We start from the raw sequence: 20,187 nt of genomic DNA, 5'->3' as shown, positions 1-20,187 counted from the left end.
ATAGAGAGAAGCATGACAGTACGTACAGCAGATAAGGTAAAGGTGAGAAATAAATATTGGACAAAGGAAATGAAAAGGTGGTAGACCCCCACAGGACCAACCCTAGCAAGCCACGAGAAGTGGAAAGAGGGGACGGGAACTTCGGAGATCTTAGACTCATCTATCTGACATCGGAGGGGTGCTGGGTCACACCAATTTTGGCAGAACACGGATGGTGGAGGCACCAGCACTCCACTTGGTGGAGATATGGCAAATGATGAATTGCCATCCAAAGAGGTCACTACTGTGGAGGGCATGGTGAAAAAAGACAGAGGAAACCCACAACACCTAGAAGAAAACAAAGAAATTTATGTAAGAAAAATCCTGCCTAAATTGTACAAAAAGCCATGGCCGCCCCTCCCAATATTCACACCGTGATCTAATGCCCATCAGCAACAATGTACAAACTGAACATGAGGTTATTACTTTACATTCTGATAAGCCTGTATGAAGCCCACTACCACGTCACAGTTACCAAAACAGGGGGGCCCTAGCTTTAAAGGGAATCTGTGCTCCCATTTTTGGCCAATAAGCTGCGGCCACCGCCATCAGGGGCTTATCTACAACATTCTGTAATGCATTCTGTAATGCTGTAGATGAGCCCCGGATGTAACCTGAAAGATAAGAAAAAAAGAGTCAGATTATACTCACCCCGGGATCCGGTCCGATGGGTGTTGCGGTTCGGTCCGGGTCCTCCCATCTTCATGTGATGCCGTCCTCCTTCTTCCTTCTGCAGCAGCGCAGGCCCTCTCTGACCTTTCCCAGCGCACTGCAGTAATTTACTCTGCCCTCAACAGGGGGAAGAAGGGGAACGTCATCACATGAAGATGGGAGGACCCGGACTGGACAGCGACACTAACCGCCCCCGGTGAGTATAATATAACTTGTTTTTCATATCTTTCAGGTTACATCCGGGGCTTATCTACAGCATTACAGAATCTTTTAAAGGTGCGACCTTGGTTACAGTGACAGCGCCCCCGGCAGGGAGAGGGGCAGCGCACTTCCTTCCCTAGGTAGACTCCTAGCACGCAGTCCCATGCAAGCAATATTACCCCCTTCTCCCCAGGTAGACCCCCCTCCAGCATGCGCATGCAGCCCCATGCAAGCAACATCACCCCCTTCTCCCCAGGCAGACCCCCCCTCCAGCATCCAGCCCCATGCAAGCAACATCACCACCTCCCCAGGCAGACCCCCCCCTCCAGCATGCACATGCAGCCCCATGCAACCAACATCAACCCCTTCTCCCCAGGCAGACCCACCTCCAGAATGCAGCCCCATGCAAGCAACATCACCCCCTTCTCCCCAGGCAGAACCGTCCTCCAGCAACATCACCCCCTTCTCACCAGGCAGACCCCCTCAAGCATGCACATGCAGCCCCATGCAAGCATCACCCCCTGCTCCCCAGGCAGACCCCCCTCCAGCATTCACCCCCATGCAACCAACATCACCCCCTTCACCCCAGGCAGACCTCCCTCTCCAGCATGAACATGCAGCCCCATGCAAGCAACATTACCCCCTTCTCCCGAGGCGGACCCCCCCCCTTCAGCATGCACACGCAGCTCCATGCAAGCAACATCACCCCCTTCTCCCCAGGCATACCCCCCCTCCAGCATGCGCATGCAGCCCCATGCAAGCAACATCACCCCCTTCTCCCCAGGCAGACCCCCCCTCCAGCATCCAGCCCCATGCAAGCAACATCACCACCTCCCTAGGCAGACCCCCCCTCCAGCATGCACATGCAGCCCCATGCAACCAACATCAACCCCTTCTCCCCAGGCAGACCCCCCTCCAGCATGCACATGCAGCCCCATGAAAGCAACATCACCCCCTTCTCCCCAGGCAGACCCTCCTCCAGCATGCGCACGCAGCCCCATGCAAGCAACATCACCCCCTTCTCCCCAGGCAGACCCCCCCTCCAGCATGCGCACGCAGCCCCATGCAAGCAACATCACCCCCTTCTCCCCAGGCAGACCCCCCTCCAGCATGCGCACGCAGCCCCATGCAAGCAACATCACCCCCTTCTCCCCAGGCAGAACCGTCCTCCAGCAACATCACCCCCTTCTCACCAGGCAGACCCCCTCAAGCATGCACATGCAGCCCCATGCAAACATCACCCCCTTCTCCCGAGGCGGACCCCCCCTTCAGCAAGCACACGCAGCTCCATGCAGGCAACATCACCTCCTTCTCCCCAGGCAGACCCCCCTCCAGCATGCGCACGCAGCCCCATGCAAGCAACATCACCCCCTTCTCCCCAGGCAGACCCCCCTCCAGCATGCGCACGCAGCCCCATGCAAGCAACATCACCCCCTTCTCCCCAGGCAGAACCGTCCTCCAGCAACATCACCCCCTTCTCACCAGGCAGACCCCCTCAAGCATGCACATGCAGCCCCATGCAAGCATCACCCCCTTCTCCCGAGGTGGACCCCCCCTTCAGCAAGCACACGCAGCCCCATGCAAACAATATCACCTCTTTCTCCCCAGGCAGAACCCCCTCCAGCATGCAGCCCCATGCAAGCAACATCACCCCCTCCCAGCTCGTGCATGAACATCCACTTACCTGCCATGACACCGGCAGGTTCCTGTCTGCTGCTCTGCTCTATGGAGGAGGAGGCCCCGCCCCTTCTGGTCACATGGGCATGACGTCAGCACAACTCCAAGCCGACTTGGATTTAGCCTCTACCTTTTTTTTTTAACAGCTGTAACCGGAAGTAGAAGCGGCTCACCTCCGGTATCACAGATCATCGATCTTGTGGAGCGACAGGAGAGCAGTGTGGAGAGCGCGCAGCACAGGAGGGAGCGGCCGACACCCCGCAGAGGACAGAAGGGAGACGGTGTGTGGAGGGGGGAGAGAGTGTGGGGGAGCAGAGCCGGAGCTGGAGGGTGGCGGACGGGGGCAGAGCCGGAGCTGGTGCGTGGCGGACGGGGGCAGAGCCGGAGCTGGTGCGTGGCGGACGGGGGCAGAGCCGGAGCTGGTGCGTGGCGGACGGGGGCAGAGCCGGAGCTGGTGCGTGGCGGACGGGGGCGGAGCCGGAGCTGGTGCGTGGCGGACGGGGCGGAGCCGGAGCTGGTGCGTGGCGGACGGGGGCAGAGGCGGAGCTGGTGCGTGGCGGGCGGGGGCAGAGCTGGTGCGTGGCGGATGGGGGCGGAGCCGGAGCTGGTGCGTGGCGGATGGGGGCGGAGCCGGAGCTGGTGCGTGGCGGACGGGGGCAGAGCCGGAGCTGGTGCGTGGCGGGCGGAGCCGGAGCTGGTGCGTGGCGGACGGGGGCGGAGCCGGAGCTGGTGCGTGGCGGACGGGGGCGGAGCCGGAGCTGGTGCGTGGCGGACGGGGGCGGAGCCGGAGCTGGTGCGTGGCGGACGGGGGCGGAGCCGGAGCTGGTGCGTGGCGGACGGGGGCGGAGCCGGAGCTGGTGCGTGGCGGACGGGGGCGGAGCCGGAGCTGGTGCGTGGCGGACGGGGGCGGAGCCGGAGCTGGTGCGTGGCGGAGCCGGAGCCGGAGCTGGTGCGGGGCGGAGCCGGAGCCGGAGCTGGTGCGGGGCGGAGCCGGAGCCGGAGCTGGTGCGTGGGGGGCGGAGCCGGAGCTGGTGCGTGGCGGACGGGGGCGGAGCCGGAGCTGGTGCGTGGCGGACGGGGGCGGAGCCGGAGCTGGTGCGTGGCGGACGGGGGCGGAGCCGGAGCTGGTGCGTGGCGGACGGGGGCGGAGCCGGAGCTGGTGCGTGGCGGACGGGGGCGGCTGTTGTGTGTGTGTGTGTGTATATATATATATGTGTATGTGAGATCTATATGAAATGCATATATTTCCATCACAATCCCTCCTTATAAGAATCCTGCTCCTTTCACAAGCGCTGCAACTCTTTTATGCTGCCAGTGGGTTGACGCATGCCTGATGCATACGCCCCCCCTCCATACAGACTTTTGCAAATGGGCGGTCAGGAGGTCTGTCCCTAGCGGGGGTTCATTGCATTGTAATCAAAGTCTCTTAGTCAGCAGTCTATGCAGTCAGTGGTGTGTATTCTCTAGCGGGTAGGTAATTTATTCAGTCAGGTAGGGCTTCCACAGCATCATTCCAGCTCAGGTTGGGTTGGATCAAGGAAATGCTGTAGATATAGTATATCTTGACTTCAGCAAAGCATTTGACAAAGTCTCTCATACAATCCTTATTGAAAAAATGACTAAGTATGGAATGGACAAGGCAACTGTTAGGTGGATTCATAACTGGCTTAGTGATCGGACCCAAAGAGTGGTCGTAAATGGTTGCACATCGGAAGAATGTCTCAAGTGGGGTACCACAGGGCTCTGTCCTGGGACCTGTATTGTTCAACATCTTTATCAACGATTTAGATGAAGGAATTGAGGGTAAACTGATTAAATTTGCTGATGACACAAAGCTAGGAGGGATAGCTAATACTAGAGAAGAGAGAGAGAGGATTCAAAAAGATTTAAATAAACTGGAGAAGTGGGCAGCAACTAACAGAATGGTTTTTAACAGGGAGAAATGCAAAGTACTACATCTGGGCAATAAAAATGAAAAAAGCATATACAGAATGAGAGGAATAGGGCTAAGTGACAGCACATGTGAAAAAGACTTGGGTATACTAATAGATCACAGACTGAATATGAGTAAACAGTGTGATGCAGCAGCAAAAAAAGGCAAATGCAATTCTAGGATGTATTAACAGAAGCATACAGTCTAGATCATGTGAAGTCATTATTTCCCTCTACTCCTCTTTGGTCAGACCCCATCTGGAATATTGTGTCCAGTTTTGGGCACCACATTTTAAAAAAGACATCAACAAACTGGAGCAAGTTCAGAAAAGAGCGACCAGAATGGTGACCGGTCTGAAAACCCTGTCTTATGAGGAAAGTTTGCAGGATTTGGGAATGTTTAGTTTGCAAAAGAGAAGACTGAGAGGAGACTTAATAGCTGTCTACAAATATCTAAAGGGCTGTCACATTGTAGAAGGATCAACTTTTTTCTCATTTGCACAAGGAAAGACTAGAAGCAATGGGATGAAACTGAATGGGAGGAGACACAGATTAGATATTAGAAAAAACTTTTTGACAGAGTGATCAATGAGTGGAACAGGCTGCCACGAGAAGTGGTGAGTTCTCCTTCAATGGAAGTCTTCAAACAGAGGCTGGACAAACATCTGACTGGGATGATTTAGCGAATCCTGCTTTGAGCAGGGGGTTGGACCAGATGGCCCAGGAGGTCCCTTCCAACTCTACGATTCTACGATTCTATGATTCAGGTGTATCTCTTGGTATGAGAGCTTTCTTGCAATGCGATGCGTGGATCCAGGTGGGGGTTTTTCCTCCAGGTTGGTGGCGTCAGCACTTGGAGAAGCGCCATCAAATCTGGAATTGAGTGCTCTCCTTACAAACTTTTTCAACCAACACTTAGTCTCCTGACTTCAGGGCGTGCATACCAGGCACCAAATCTGGACCTGGCCATGAAGAAGAAACTCGAGAATGGACATTAGCAAGAGTCTTGATAAATTCAATTACACAAGCAAAGTATCACATTGCATAGTCAACTGCTGGGAAGAATACCCCTAACCTGAGTTTAGACCAAAATAAAATTTAATATTGGTGACAGCTTTTACTGAGCCTATGGGAGTGTCTAATGCCATGGTTTGTCTCTTGGGCAATTTTTTAGCATGCTGCTCTTAAGTGTCCCACTTAGTCTATGGTGGGGGATGGTGGGAAGTGTGTAGGCCTAAGTCTGACCCTACTGCTGATCAGATCTCTTGTGTCAGGTTTGCTGTGAATGTGGGTCCCTGATCACTTGCTATCACTTCTGGAACCCCATATCTACACACTATTTTTTAGAGTAGCTTCTTTGCAGTAGTCTTCACCAACTGGTTCCTTACTGGGAAAGCTTCAGGCCAGATGATGTGGGAGAACTTTTTCCACTCGCCCAATGTTGCATTTGTTGGGTGCTAGACATCTGCTGGAAATTTGGCTGTTAAGGTGGGAGTCCAGATCAATCAGGTCATTCATCTGTGTCTTCAATTCTGTGTGGGGGCCATGTATCCATTGAACCACCATAGGGTACATACTTTGAGGTAGTCTGGGTGTGCCTTGAGGTAGACGTTTGAGGTAGACAGGGTTTTGGAGTTCAGTGCTTTTGCCCTTCAGCATCCAGCTTTCCTTCTCCTCCTTTGGGGTCTGGTCCTACTACTTCTTGAACAGATCCCAGGACGTCATTTTTTGTCAGGCTTTCTCGTCTTCAGTCGTTATGTAGTTGCCGTCCGGCTCTATGACCTCTCCCACTTTTCGAAATGGTCTTCCTTTGGCTGCCACGTCTGCCATGTCGATACCCCATGCCTCTACTGTTTTCAGTTTTCCGTGTGCCTTGACCTTTAACACTGCCACCACTTTTAGAAGTTGAAGAGCATCCAGCAGGTCCCTGATGGCTCCATGATGCTTCACGGTTGACCCGCTTGCTATGATGAAGTCTCTTGCAGCCCAGATGGGTCCGAAGTCGTGTGCCATGCCATGCGAGTACTTTCGTCAGCGCTATCAGTTCTGCTTCTTGGACTGACAAACTTCTGGACCATAGGATGTCTTGATTGCTGGTTACTGCAGATCTATGGTATCCTGCAGATTTTTCTCTGAAGAGTCCGTATCTGCATCCCCCTCTTGTGAGTGGGAGTAGAATGGCGGTGGAAGATGTATCTGCATCCCCCCCGTGGGAGTAGAGTCAGGCAACGGCTGAGAGCACTGAAGAGTGGTGGGGAGAGAATCTCCATTGGTTGTCCAATAATGACATCAGCAGCCTTGTCCAGGAGGGCGTGTGCTGCAAATATTGTTTTCATGCAGGAGGGCCACCCCCCTTGCAACTGGATCCAGGCCAGCGGAGAGGTAGTCTAGAGGCCTCTGGTTTTCCTCTGTGGGTCTGTTTTAAGACGCCAGTGGCATGACCTTCTTTTTCCATTCGGTAAAGATGGAATGGCTTCTCGTAGTCAGGGAGGCCTGGAGCTGGCGCAGAGACTATGGAGTCTTTCAGTTTCCTGTACGAGATGAAGGCTGCAATGCGTTGATGCAATTGTACAGAGGCTGCATTAAGACTGGAGCACCAGGGATCCAAGTTCTGCAGTACGAGACTAGACCAAGGAAGGCCAGCGGTCTTCCGGTCATCTGTCAAGCGGTTTGTCTGGCGGGCAATACGGTGTCTTCAGGAACGTAACTTGCTTTTGACACCTGGACTCTGTTTTTCCAGAACTTGCGTTGCTGCTCCACCAGGTAGAGTAGAGGAGATGAGGAAAGGGCTGTGCAGGTAGAGATGTCGATGACTTATGCATGTTCTGCAATCCAGTTGACGAGGATGGAGGACAATGCTTTGGTGAGCTGTGAAAGGCTGTTCTGGGCCCTCTTGGGCGTCACTGTCCATGTGTTCTGCACCCCCCTTGTGCGTTTTCAGGTCGTCCAGGTGAACATTGAAGGAAGCATTGGACAGATCCATCACCGTGAGCACTGTTGCTGTGACTGGCATGTTTGACAGCAGAGTGTGCAGATCTGGCACAACTGGGGTTTCAAACATGGTTGCTTTGTTCACAGCCCTCAAGTCATGCACCATTCTGAACCTGGCTGCTTCTCCTTTCACAGGTTTCCTCCTGATTGGGAAAAGCTGGGACTGCACGATGATTCCTATGGACGAGGTGGCTCAATCTGGCCTTGCTCTTCACAATTCTGTGAGGGACTACCATCTTCTGGCACAGAGCCGGCAGGGAAACAAGCCGTTTACTGGGGTCCTCTTCATCAGAGATGACGTTCAGCTGAGCTTTCTTGCTCTCCACCAAGGCGGTCATTGTGGTAACTCCTGCTCTGATCACAGGGGGTCTTTTTGCTGGGACGTCTTCTTTACCAGCCAAAACACAAGCCGTGGAGACACCATCACATGTTTCTCAACGCAAGCAATGACTAGCCAGGTCTTTCCCCAGGAAGGAACAACCACAGGAAGGGCAGTCTCCAATGAAGGAAACCACCTATGCCTCTAGACATTGCTTCTACTGGCCATTTTCCTACTCCACACTGATGAGGGGCAATACCCCGAAACAGCTGTCTGTGGATGGATACCATGTTTTGGCATAGGTGGTTTCCTTCATTGGAGACTTCCCTTCCCGTGGTTGTTCCTTCCCGGGGAAAGACCTGGCTAGTCATTGCTTGCGTTGAGAAACATGTGATGGTGTCTCCACGGCTTGTGTTTTGCATGTTTTTACATATTTCCCATAAGGGATGGGGGGGGCATTGCTCTAGAATCACTGCATTGAGAAACATGTGATGGTGTCTCCGCAGTGTTGGATGTTGATCTCCAGGAGTTCATTCATCCTCATTTTTCACATTCTTTAACAGCAAGCAGCCGTTCCTTTCACCTAGCTTGATCTCAGGTCAGCATTTGTTAACCAGTTTGAGGAGCTGAGTGGCCTTCTTCTGGTCCAGGGCCTGGATAAACTTCAGGGAGCACCTTCAGAATCTTGTCCAAGATGATCCTCTGGAGCCGGAAGCAGTGCAGCCATTTCACGAAGCGTGTAAGGTCCCTTTGGGTTGAAAATTTCCTGGCCCATACCCAAGTTCTTCGGCCGTTTGTTGAACAGCGATTCCACTCAGACCTCCAGTTGGTCAGAGACAGTTTGACTCTGGGTGGTGGACAGGGTATGCTGGGCAGTGTGAGGGTACGGGGTTCCAAACTTGAGTGACACCCACCCTGGCGCAACTTGAAGTCTCCCTTGGGCCACAGGCTATTGGGTACTATATCCAGCACCTCCTTGAGTAGGCTTGCACCGGTTCAAGGCTCTTGTAGGGCCACCAGCATGATTGATTCTTCTTGGGTCAGAGGTGGAGAAAATGTCATGTCAATGTCTCTCATCCGGTGGGGTGGGCTGCTCTCCACCATAAACTGAAACAGGATGGAGTGTCCTGGCTGTGTCCACACGCTCAGGGGCTTGTAAAGCCCCCATCACACATAGCGATTTTTTTTGTGACGCAACAGCGATCTCACCAGCGAGATCGTTGTGTGTGACAGCTATCAGCGACTGGCCCCCCTGCCGGGTATCGCTGATCGTTGTTGAAACATCTGTACATATTTGGGGTCGCTGGTCTCCCGCTGGCCAGCACGCATCGCTGCGTGTGACAGGCGGGAGACCAGCGAGCTGGAGCTGGTAACCAAGGTACACATCGGGTTTCTAAGGGGTGCGCGCCCCTTAGAAACCCGATGTGTACCTTGGTTACCAGCTCTCTGCATCAGCACGCTGGTAATTAAGATACAATGCGGGTAACTAAGCGACGTGCGTCGCTTGTTACCCGCGTGTCACTGGTACTGATCGCTGGTGAAGCTGCCTGTTTGACAGCTCACCAGCGATCATGTAGCGACACACCAGCGATCCTGACAAGGTGATATCGTTGTCAGGATCGCTGGTGAGTCGCTATGTGTGACGGGGCCCTAAGCTGGGAATGTCTGACTTGACCTTCAATCCCCACACAAGACAGTGTTCTGATAGGCAGGAGGGGTTGGGGAGTTCCACATGCCTCATCACACTTCTGACTGCACCAGTGTCCACAAGGAAAGATATGACAACCCCCGGAGATTTGAGGTATTGGGTCCGCTGATGGAATTTTACATGTCAGGGGTGTGATGTCTTGCGGACCTGGCTTGCCTCTGTCCTATAGACAGGGTTCTTCACTGTTTCCTGTGTTTCTTGCTTGGCCTATTCCCCTGCGTGATGTCCTGGGCTGCCGGGGTGCTGTGCACTGGTTCCGGAAATGACCAAGGTTGCCACAGTTGTAACACCTGATGGGTCTCCCGTCCCTGCAGGGTGGGTGCTCTTCCACATCGGTGGCCACCATAGGAGGGGCTGTCTTCCGCACTCCTGGGTGGGACTGAATTCTTCTGGCTACTGCGAGCAGGGCATCTACGGCTATTGACCTGTACTCAGGCCTGGTCACTGTCAGCAGCTTCTTGATTGGTTCTCTTAGTCCATGCCTAAAGGCCTCTGCCAACATTTGTTTGTGTATCTGATCATGAATAGTGAAGCCTAAGTCTTGGAATACTTGCCTCACTCTGCCATGAAACTTGTCTACAGACTCTGTCTCGGCCTGGCTCATGTTATGTAGGCTGAGTGCTTGTCTGGCTTTGGCCTACTCTCTGAGCTGCTCAATTAGCTTTGATCCTGACTCCCAGGAGTGCACATCTAATTCTGATGGAAGCTTGAAGTGTTCCTTCATGATTGGCCAGAGTGTTTCACCTGCTTTTAATTCCATTATGGACCAGAGATCAATCCAGATTGCAGATGTTTGCTGGCTCTGCTGCATTCTTCAGTAAAATGGAATGGGGTCCATATCTGGGTCTGGCAGATTTTTCAGAATACTCAACACCTGACTAGGGGTGAAGGGCACATAGTGTAAGAGTTCTGGCTCTATCTGCCCCTGCCTACTTGGTGTCTGTGGGTTTCTTCACCTAGTACTGGGCAGCATGTATGCTGTCCCCTCTTCATATTCATCAGAGGAGAAACTGTGACATTGTGTGGGTGCTCCCCTCTTCTGAGGTTGCAGGGCTGCCTGGCACTTAGGATCCTCATTGTAAGACCCAGCAGCTGCAAACGCTGATGACTCACACCTCCCTTCTGCTAGCTGTTGTATTGGGGGGGCACCTGTGGTGTTATGTGTAGGGAGTGTTTCACTTTCTTCTCCTGGTATCCTAGCTGGCTCTTTAGAGAGGATGCCCTGTGGAGATAAGGACACCTCATTTTCTGGATTTGGCACTGGCCCAGCTGGTGACAATGAACTGAGAGGTGGGAGAGAGGGTGAGGAGCAGGGAGGGGTAGAGGAGAGAGTGGAAAGGTGGGGAGATGAAAAAAAAAAAGAGGGAGGAGAGGAGGAAGGTGATAGAAGAAGAGGGGAGAGAGAAGACGAGGGGGATGAGGGAGGAGGAAAGACAGAGGGAAAAGATGAGGGAGGAGGAAATATAGGAGGAAAAATAGATGAGGGAGGAGTGGAGAGGGAGGAGAGGGAAGGAGCAGCGGACTCCTTCCCCTTTTCTGCAGTCAGAGAAGGCATGCTTGGACTTGTGCCTTCTCCCGGGGGAGTGGGAAGCGGGGTGCCTCACAGACGGCACAGCTTAGAATTCCGCTGAAAACACTTTTTTCTCTCTTGTACACGTAAAAATAATCCTTTCCTGTTCACCTAACTCTCAGTACTTCTATGCTGTAAATCCGCTGCCACTTTATAAAACGCGGACTTCAATTCAGCTCAACTAACTTCCCTTTTTTCTTAATGCATTATGCCATGCTGCAGCTTAAAAGCTGCCCCTGTAAATCTACATTCTTAACTTTCTGAATAACACTTACTATGTCTATTCCAAAAACTTCAAAGATAAAGGTGATTAAAACTTCAAAAACTTCACAACCCTTTTTTTAAACTTGCTTAAAAAGGAAAGAAAAAAGCAAAAAAAAACCAAAATATTTATAAAAACTTCAAAAGAAAATGGAAAGCTAATAAAAACTCAAAAAATGGAGAAAAAAGAAAACAAAGAATAATCAAGAAGTTGGTAAAACTTGAAAAGAGCACCTCCAAAAAGAAATCAAAAATCCAAAATTCAGTACAACTTCCAGCAATAAAATGTCCGTGCACAAATGGAGGATACACACACTTCCCCTTTCCTCTGCCTGCATCTCTCAGTAAAATCTTCTGAGAACAATGGAAACAAAAGAGCAAACTGAGACAATGGTATATATTCAACAACCCAGCATTCCCAAAAATTCTCACACTACAGTAAAAAACTTCCACCAAATGCAAGATAAAACAAGGGAAAAGCAGAGTACAGAACAAATGTGACAATATGAAAAATATCAGAGAAGCACCCTACGGGCAAAAGAGGAAGTGTAAAAGAAAAGGAAAAAAACTTTCTGCTTCAGATCTTCGTTGATGCACATATAGACGTCCGGGGAGAAATCGAGGCCCTCTTTAGTGACACGTAGCACAAGCAGCTCTGGTAACCAACAACTGCCAATCACACTTGGTGTACTACGCTCGGTCACCCGGGAATGTTAACACACTGTACCGGTTGTCCCGCCGGTAACAGGAATCAGTGATAACTCCCACAAAATTGCCACCATCTGTACCTGGCTGGCCTCTCCTGTCCTTCCGATGTACAGGTGAATCGGTGGCAACCTGTCAAGTGATTTGGCTTGCGATATTTCCCCCAAGCTAAACACTACCACGTGCCTGGCGATCTGGGTACTCCTGTCCCTTCCGATGCATGGGTGTATATGTGATAGCTTGATAGGAGACTAGACTAGTGATATCTCTCTAAGCCCCCACAACCCATACCTGGATAGGCTTCTCCTGTCCTCCCTGTGTACAGGTTTATTTGTGAGGACTTAGCAGGGGAAGTTGAATCTCAGATATCGGTTTCCCAGCAACCACATGCACAATCAATCACCGTTCCACCAGCTCTATCCCGGATCTAGACACAAACAGGACCCAAAGCAGACACCTTGGCTTATCCCAGGGTTTGGATAAGGGTGTGGACTTTTACACTACCTGGGAATGCGGTGGTGACCACACCTGACCGGCTAGAGGTACAGACCCGGACTGGGCACAGGGGACATTCTGGTAAGATAACCAGATTTTCTTACCTTATGGAGTTGCGCAAATCTCCGTCCCCATGAGCCAAGGCCTTAGTCGGCACCTCCGTCTCTCTGGTCAGCAGGGTCCCCGTGCGTTTCGTCCACAGCCCCGCGTCTCTGCGCCAGATGATATGGAAATTTGGATAGATATATTTCTGTGTGCTGCGGCCTGTCCTAATTAGAACAGAGTCTCATTGAGCGCTCAACAGAAAAGACACCCTAAACACCTTGTTAGCAGTATCTCTTTCCAGCAGGACTCTGCTGGTTTATTGCACATACGCGTATATGGTTTTATAATTACATACAGAAAGGAGTGGTTAGTCAATTAACATAAGGTTTGTGTTTTAATGCTATTGACTATTTGAGTAAATGAACTTATATGGCAGTGTCCGACATGAGGGTGATTTAGCATCATATGATTTACTCTTATGCATTGTCTAGCAATGTCAGCAAACCTCCGATATCAGCTAGTGCATCTGGTCCAACTTCCTCCTTTCCCATGGCTGGCTGATATATCACAAGACAATGCTACCATGAGACTATGCTGGTTCTCCAGACTGGCTCATGGGGTTAGTAGGTCATTTTCAGCAATTGATTATAAGGTTCAAGATAGCTATGAAAATGTGTCTATCAGTATATAAGGATATATGCAAGTGAGATCTGTATGAAATGTATATATTTCCATCACCGCTGGAGTGTGGTGGACGGGAGATAAAACATAACCTTTAGTAAGATAGTAGGATAAAAACAATTTTGTGTCCCCCAGAGTGAATTAATATAAATGTATCGGTGAAGTCACAAATAAAGGGGCGTGAGGAGCACAGCCCGATCAGGAGGAATGATTCCCACTTGCAACGGCCGAACTGCAACCAGCAAGTCCCAGAATCTCACGTTATGGATCTGGGAGAATCCCACAGAACCCCGCAAACAATGACTGACAGATTCTGGCTGCATATAACAGTAATGACTGGAATCTGGATGACATTAATAGAGTTACCACCCGAAATATGCCAGAGCAATAAGTGAGGAAAGGCACAAGCTCAGCCATTCATGAAGGGGGTGCGGGAGGAAAAGGAGATCCTGGGTCCAGGATGCTCCATATAGGACAAGGGGAAGAAAATTCCCTACAAGACCCTAAAGGGCTAACAGTAGTCTATCCCCAAGACTCCCCCCTGACTGTCCACAGCTCCCCCTATGCTAAACAAGCCCTGCACACCCCCATGGAAGGGCCCAATGCGTTTCTTCCAAGCTGAGTCATCAGGGGACTTATCCTTGTGATAGGAGGTCAGGTGCCATAGTGCTGAGCTAAATGGGGGGGGAGGGGAGTATGAAATACATACCATGGTACTTCCGGTGGTTGAAACGCACACCAGGGTGCCATAAAGGTGCGTGAGCCGCAAGGAAAAAATCTGCGACACTCAAATGAAGGCGGACTACTAATTGTGTCCCATGAGGCAGAGGCGTGCACTCCACAACCTAGTGTTTCCAGTAAGTGGAACGCACGCCAAAATAACTTGTGGTTTCTTCAACCACATAGAAGTAGAATATGCAACCGAGTTGGCTTGATGATGCGCGGTCCACAGCCTTTTATTTCCGGCATGTGTAACGCACGCCAATGCCACATGCGGCATGTGGAACGCACGCCAATGCCACATGCGGCATGTGGAACGCACGCCAATGCCACATGCCGCATGTGGAACGCACGCCAATGCCGCATGTGGAACGCACACCAATGCCGCATGTGGAACGCACGCCAATGCCGCATCCGGCAAGTGGAACGCACGCCGACGCCACATCTGGCAAGTGGAACGCATGCTGACGCCACATCCGGCAAGTGGAACGCACGCCGACGCCACATCCGGCAAGTGGAACGCACGCCAATACCACATCCGGCAAGTGGAAAGCACGCCAACGCCACATCCGGCTTTGATGGCACCTTCCCTTTAAACTGCCATGGTTTTTGTTGCAGCCGCTCCTGTGCCGTCCCTGCGGTGTACATCTATGTTATGGTTCCAAAAGGAGTTAATTTGTAAAAAAAAATGTTTCACTTGTTAAAAAATAGTAAAACGTGTCTTCTGCTTTATGTTTTTCTTTTTACAAGAATTGTTGGAGCCAATTTTTCATTAGAAACTTTTTAATGTCAGCTTTTTCTGGAGTTTTTCTTGTAATATAGGAAAGTCTTAGGCCAGAAATAATCCCCATAAATCACTGTACATGGAGACTTTGGGATCCAATCATTTCTGTCCGCGTTGATTGTGGAAACAAAAAATCTTTTCTAAAAGCCTCAAACTTCTGTGTGTGACTCAGAGCTGAGATCTAACGTGATAGAAGATTCCAGTGTGGGGAAGACGGGAAACCTTCATATAGACGGCCGGTGGGGATGGAGGCAGTGACCGACTCTGGCCAAATCTGTCTCTAGAGCCGTATTAGAAGATGAAGATGTCGTCCTCATCATGAAGGAGTTATTTCTCATGTCACGTGTAATGAATATCTCCTGCAGTATTGCTAATGCCGATTCCAGTGTCGGTAATGAGACGAGAATTAGCGTTATGGAAGATGAGTCTATGAGGAACATGTTCAGCTGCCGACTCCGAGGAGGAAGCTGCTTGTTGTCTGTGGCCTAAATATATAGGTTTTATTAGTAGATGTCAGGGAAGAAAACTAAACCCTGTAAGATAATAAATCTCCTCATATGTTTCTCTTATTATCTCCAGTAATTGTATTATTACACAGGATTCTTTTGATGTTACATCGGATCATCTTCTTCTCATTCAGGTCTCTACAATATCGGATCCTCTCAGTGAAGATCTTCTACAAAAGAGAATTTTCCTGATTTACCCATCAAGGATGGATATGGACAGAGACAAGATGGCGGAGAGGATATTGCACCTCACCCTAGAGATCCTCTTCCGTCTCACTGGAGAGGTGAGAGATTCTGATGACCTCACATTACATCATTCTTATCTATGGGAATAACAGATGGACAGAACTGGAGAGGTGAGGACTCTGGAAATGTCTGTAGTGAGATTTATTCATGTGTCTCTCCATAACCAGGATTACACAGTGGTGAGGAAGACCTCTAGTGATCGCTGTCAGGACCCTGTGTCTGAGGGATGGGGAAGACCCTTGAGCCCAATCACGGAGCCTCCACCTCAACCCCTGATCCATGAGGACATCAATGACCAGAAGATCCTAGAACTCATCTACAAGATGACTGAGCTGCTGACTGGAGAGGTGACACTGCTGGGAATGCTGGGACATTATACAGTAACGCTATGAAGGGATCGGGGGATGACGGTATCATTGTATGTGTCAGGTTCCTATAAGGTGTCAGGATGTCTTTGTCTATTTCTCCATGGAAGAGTGGGAGTATTTAGAAGGACACAGCGATCTGTACAAGAATGTCATAATGGAGGTTCCCCAGCTCCTCACATCTCCAGGTAATAGGACTATATACACACGGCCTATAATTATCTGTATGTAGAGAATGAATTCAATCCCTGTATGTGTTTCCTCCAGATCTATCCAGTAAGAGGACAACACCAGAGAGATGTCCCCGTCCTCTTCTTCCACAGGACTGTAAGCAAGAAGATCCCAATGTTCCTCAGGATCATCAGGTAGATGGAGAAGGTGTCAGGAGATCTCCTCTATGATGTGTAGACAGCTGTGAAGGTCTTGTGCTCAGTCTTGTTTTATCTACCAGTATTATATGTTTTATACTTGTGTAATGAGAACGGTGGAGATGGCAGGATTAGAGCTGATCATAGATGGGACTTCTCCATCTGTCTGTGACTCTTACAATATTTGTTTCAGGGTGAAGATCTGACCCATATTAATACTACAGAGACATATGTGAGAGAAGATGAGTGGTGTAAAGAGGAGATTCCCACATATGACTACCCAGGTGAGTTGTAACCACTGAATGCAGAGAAGTCACAGATTCCTCTCGGTCACCGGCTGTGGCTGCTTTATCGGTGTGGTAGTCCTGCCGTATTACCATGATCACCATTTTGCCTCTAGACCACAACATTCTCCTCCACCCAAAACTGTTCAAATGACTTTGGGCATTGAAAGCCCTTTTCTATAGAACTTACAACCTGGAGGATCCGCCTAACCCCTGGGATTAGTGTGAGGGTGATCCCTTAAAGCGAGATCTATATGATTGCTTGTACCTGACCCAATAGAGGCCGAGTGCACGCTTCAAGAGTCACACTGAGTACAGAGTTAGATGTCTACTCCTTTCTCAGCAAAGGCTTGCACACAACTGAAGTTTATTCTTATGACAGAGAGACAGGAAATGGGTGTCACACAATCTTCTGAGTAGCCAGTGTCAGTCTATGATAGGTCCATTTCAGCTTCACTTCCATATATGGTATCCAGTATCTCAGCTTCTGCATTCCAAGGATTCCTTCCAGGGTGTTGTCTGAAGACACAGATGCCATCTTGGTACACCATATCTGAACTGACTTATGTAAGGGTTAATAATTTCATCAGCCATTCTCTCCTTCACATTAGGAGACGCTGACCGTTACCTGCCCAGCTCTGTAACTATAAAGCCAAATGACAGCGTACGTAGAATGTGCTGACAAGATAGGAAATCACTTGAATAAAAATCTTATGCTGGGCCTGTAAGAGAAAGCGGAGGGTAATGATGCTGTTGGCTTCCTAGATCCCTGAGATCTTATCGGATGAATCTTCTCTCCCTTCTGTGCTGCTGAATGTCTCATGGTCCCTACAAGACCAGGTCCAGTCTTTCTGGCCAATCTTCCCTTTTATGAGCGACACCAGTAAATGTGCAGTGAGGCCAAGTGTGAATTTCTGTCCAATAACAGCAGAGTTTCCGTTTATCCTGACTTTTCAATTTGTATTAAAACCAACTAACTTCCAGGAGGATTGTGATAACCTACAGGACAAACATTCCACCTGTGCCCTGATAGATCTCTAAGCTGTGCGTGGCTGAGGGCTGTAATATACATTTATTCCCGCCTGCAGGAGATGTGTTGGCTCCAGCCCTGGTGTCATGGATTCACTCCACATCATAAATTACATTGTTTCTTATCCTAAGGAATTTAGATTACTGCACAATCTCTCCTGAAATGGGGAGCAATATTATTTCTCTAATCTTCTGCTCAGGATCCATAGTAGCTCCAATGGTCCACCATAAATGAGGGCAACTCTGGTTTACTGTTGTGTAATCTGTATTTGTAGTTTTCAGTTAATGAGATTCTCGTGCTCTGGGGCGGGGCTGTGGGCGGGGCTTTATGTGGTGCTCTGATTACATATTCATCTATATTGGCTTATGACAGGTCGCTGATCCCTCACTGACCTGCCCCCCATTATTACATAATAATAATAATAATAATCTTTATTTATATAGCGCCAACATATTCCGCAGCGCTTTACAGTTTAACAGTTTCAAAACACAAGTCATAAGTAACAATGTTAACAATACAATAATTAAAGCAAAATAAGACGACCCTGCTGGTGAGAGCTTACAATCTACAATGAGGTGGGGGAGATACAGAGTACAGGTGTGTATTTACAATGGTGTATTTACAATGATGGTCCAACCATCTTGTGGGATTGAGGGATGGATGGAGATAGTGAATGGGATACACACGCACACTTACACATACAATGACTTTGATTAGTGAACGTGATAGGCCGCTCTGAACAAATGTGTTTTAACCCCTTCACCCCCAAGGGTGGTTTGCACGTTCATGACCGGGCCAATTTTTACAATTCTGACCACTGTACCTTTATGAGGTCATAACTCTGGAACGCTTCCATGGATCCCGGTGATTCTGACATTGTTTTCTCGTGACATATTGTACTTCATGTTAGTGGTAAAATTTCATTCAAATAACTTGCGTTTATTTGTGAGAAAAACGGAAATTTGGCAAAAATTTTGAAAATTTCGCACTTTTCCAACTTTGAATTTTTATGCCCTTAAATCACAGAGATACGGCACACAAAAAACTTGATAACTAACATTTCCCACATGTTTACTTTACATCAGCACAATTTTGGAACCAAAATTTTTTTTTGTTAGGAAGTTATAAGGGTTAAAAGTTGACCAGCGATTTCTCATTTTTACAACACCATTTTATTTTTAGGAACACATCACATTTGAAGCCACTTTGAGGGGTCTATATGATAGAAAATACCCAAAAGTGACACCATTCTAAAAACTGCACCCCTTAAGGTGCTCAAAACCACATTCAAGAAGTTTATTAACCCTTTAGGTGCGTCAGAGGAATTTTTTTGAATATTTAAAAAAAAATGAACATCTAACTTTTTTTCAGGTTCAATTTTTTTTATTTTACCAAGGGTAACAGGAGGAATTGGACTGCAAAAGTTATTGTGCAATTTGTCCTGAGTACGCTGATACCTGATTGGTGGGGGGGGGGAATAACTGTTTCGGCACATGGCAGAGCTCAGAATGGAAGGAGCGCCGTTTGACTTTTTCAATGCAAAATTGGCTGGAATTCAGATCGGACGCCATGTCACGTTTGGAGAGCCCCTGATGTACCTAAACAGTGGAAACCCCCCGCAAGTGACCCCATTTTGGAAACTAGACCCCCTAAGGAACTTATCTAGATATGTGGTGAGAACTTTGAACCCACAAGGGCTTTACAGAAGTTTATAACGTACAGCGGTACAATTTAAAAATCATATTTTTTCCACAAAAATGATCTTTTCACCCCAATTTTTATTTTCCCAAGGGTAACAGGACCCTAAAAGTTATTGTGCAATTTGTCCTGAGTACGCTGATACCCCACATGTGGGGGTAAACCACTATTTGGGCGCATGGCAGAGCTCGGAAGGGAAGCAGCGCCATTTGACGTTTTTGGCTGGAATTGAGATCGGACACCATGTCACGATTGGAAAACCCCTGATGTACCAAAACAGTGGAAAACCCCCACAAATGACACCATTTTGTAAACTAGACCCCCCAAGGAACTTATCTAGATGTGTGGTGAGCACTTTGAACCCCCCAGTGCTTCACAGAAGTTTATAACGCCCGGGCGTGAAAATAAAAAATTCGTATTTTTTCCACACACATGATCTTTTAGTCCCCATTTTTTTTATTTTCCCAAGGGTAACAGGAGAAATTGGACCCCAAAAGGTGTTGTCCAATTTGTCCTGAGTATGCTGATACCCCATATGTGGGAGAAAACTACTGTATGGACACACCTCGGGGCTCGGAAGAGAAGTAGTGACGTTTTGGAATGCAGACATTGATGGAATGGTCTGCGGGTGTCATGTTGCCTTTGGAGAGCCCCTGATGTACCTGAACAGTGGAAACCCCCCACAAATGACCCCATTTTGGACACTAGACCCTCCACGGAACTTATCTAGATGTGTGGTGAGCACTTTGAACCCCCAAGTGCTTCACAGAAGTTTATAACGCTCGGACGTGAAAATAAAAAAATCATTTTTTCCCCCAATTTATTATTTTCCTAAGGGTAACAGGAGAAATTGGACCCCAAAAATTGTTTTGCAATTTGTCCTGAGTAGG

The 20,187-nt window shown here is 49.1% G+C and overlaps 1 protein-coding gene across 1 annotated transcript in view; it reads left to right on the top strand.

Annotated features, from left to right (window-relative positions):
• LOC141075818 (uncharacterized) overlaps window positions 1-20,187 on the top strand; it is a 38,943-nt gene that overhangs the window by 12,394 nt on the left and 6,362 nt on the right. Inside the window, exons 2-6 of the mRNA XM_073562958.1 lie at window positions 15,441-15,590; window positions 15,720-15,899; window positions 15,982-16,105; window positions 16,185-16,282; window positions 16,479-16,569. Coding sequence (XP_073419059.1) covers window positions 15,513-15,590; window positions 15,720-15,899; window positions 15,982-16,105; window positions 16,185-16,282; window positions 16,479-16,569 — 571 coding nt within the window. The 5' untranslated portion in view covers window positions 15,441-15,512. The remainder of the gene's footprint in view (window positions 1-15,440; window positions 15,591-15,719; window positions 15,900-15,981; window positions 16,106-16,184; window positions 16,283-16,478; window positions 16,570-20,187) is intronic.

The sequence above is a fragment of the Dendrobates tinctorius genome, unplaced genomic scaffold (assembly GCF_039654945.1).
Source record: "Dendrobates tinctorius isolate UK_male_01 unplaced genomic scaffold, ASM3965494v1 ptg000372l, whole genome shotgun sequence".
NCBI lineage: Eukaryota > Metazoa > Chordata > Amphibia > Anura > Dendrobatidae > Dendrobates > Dendrobates tinctorius.
The sequence above is the reverse complement of the archived record's forward strand: the minus strand, read 5'-3'. Positions and strand labels throughout refer to the sequence as shown.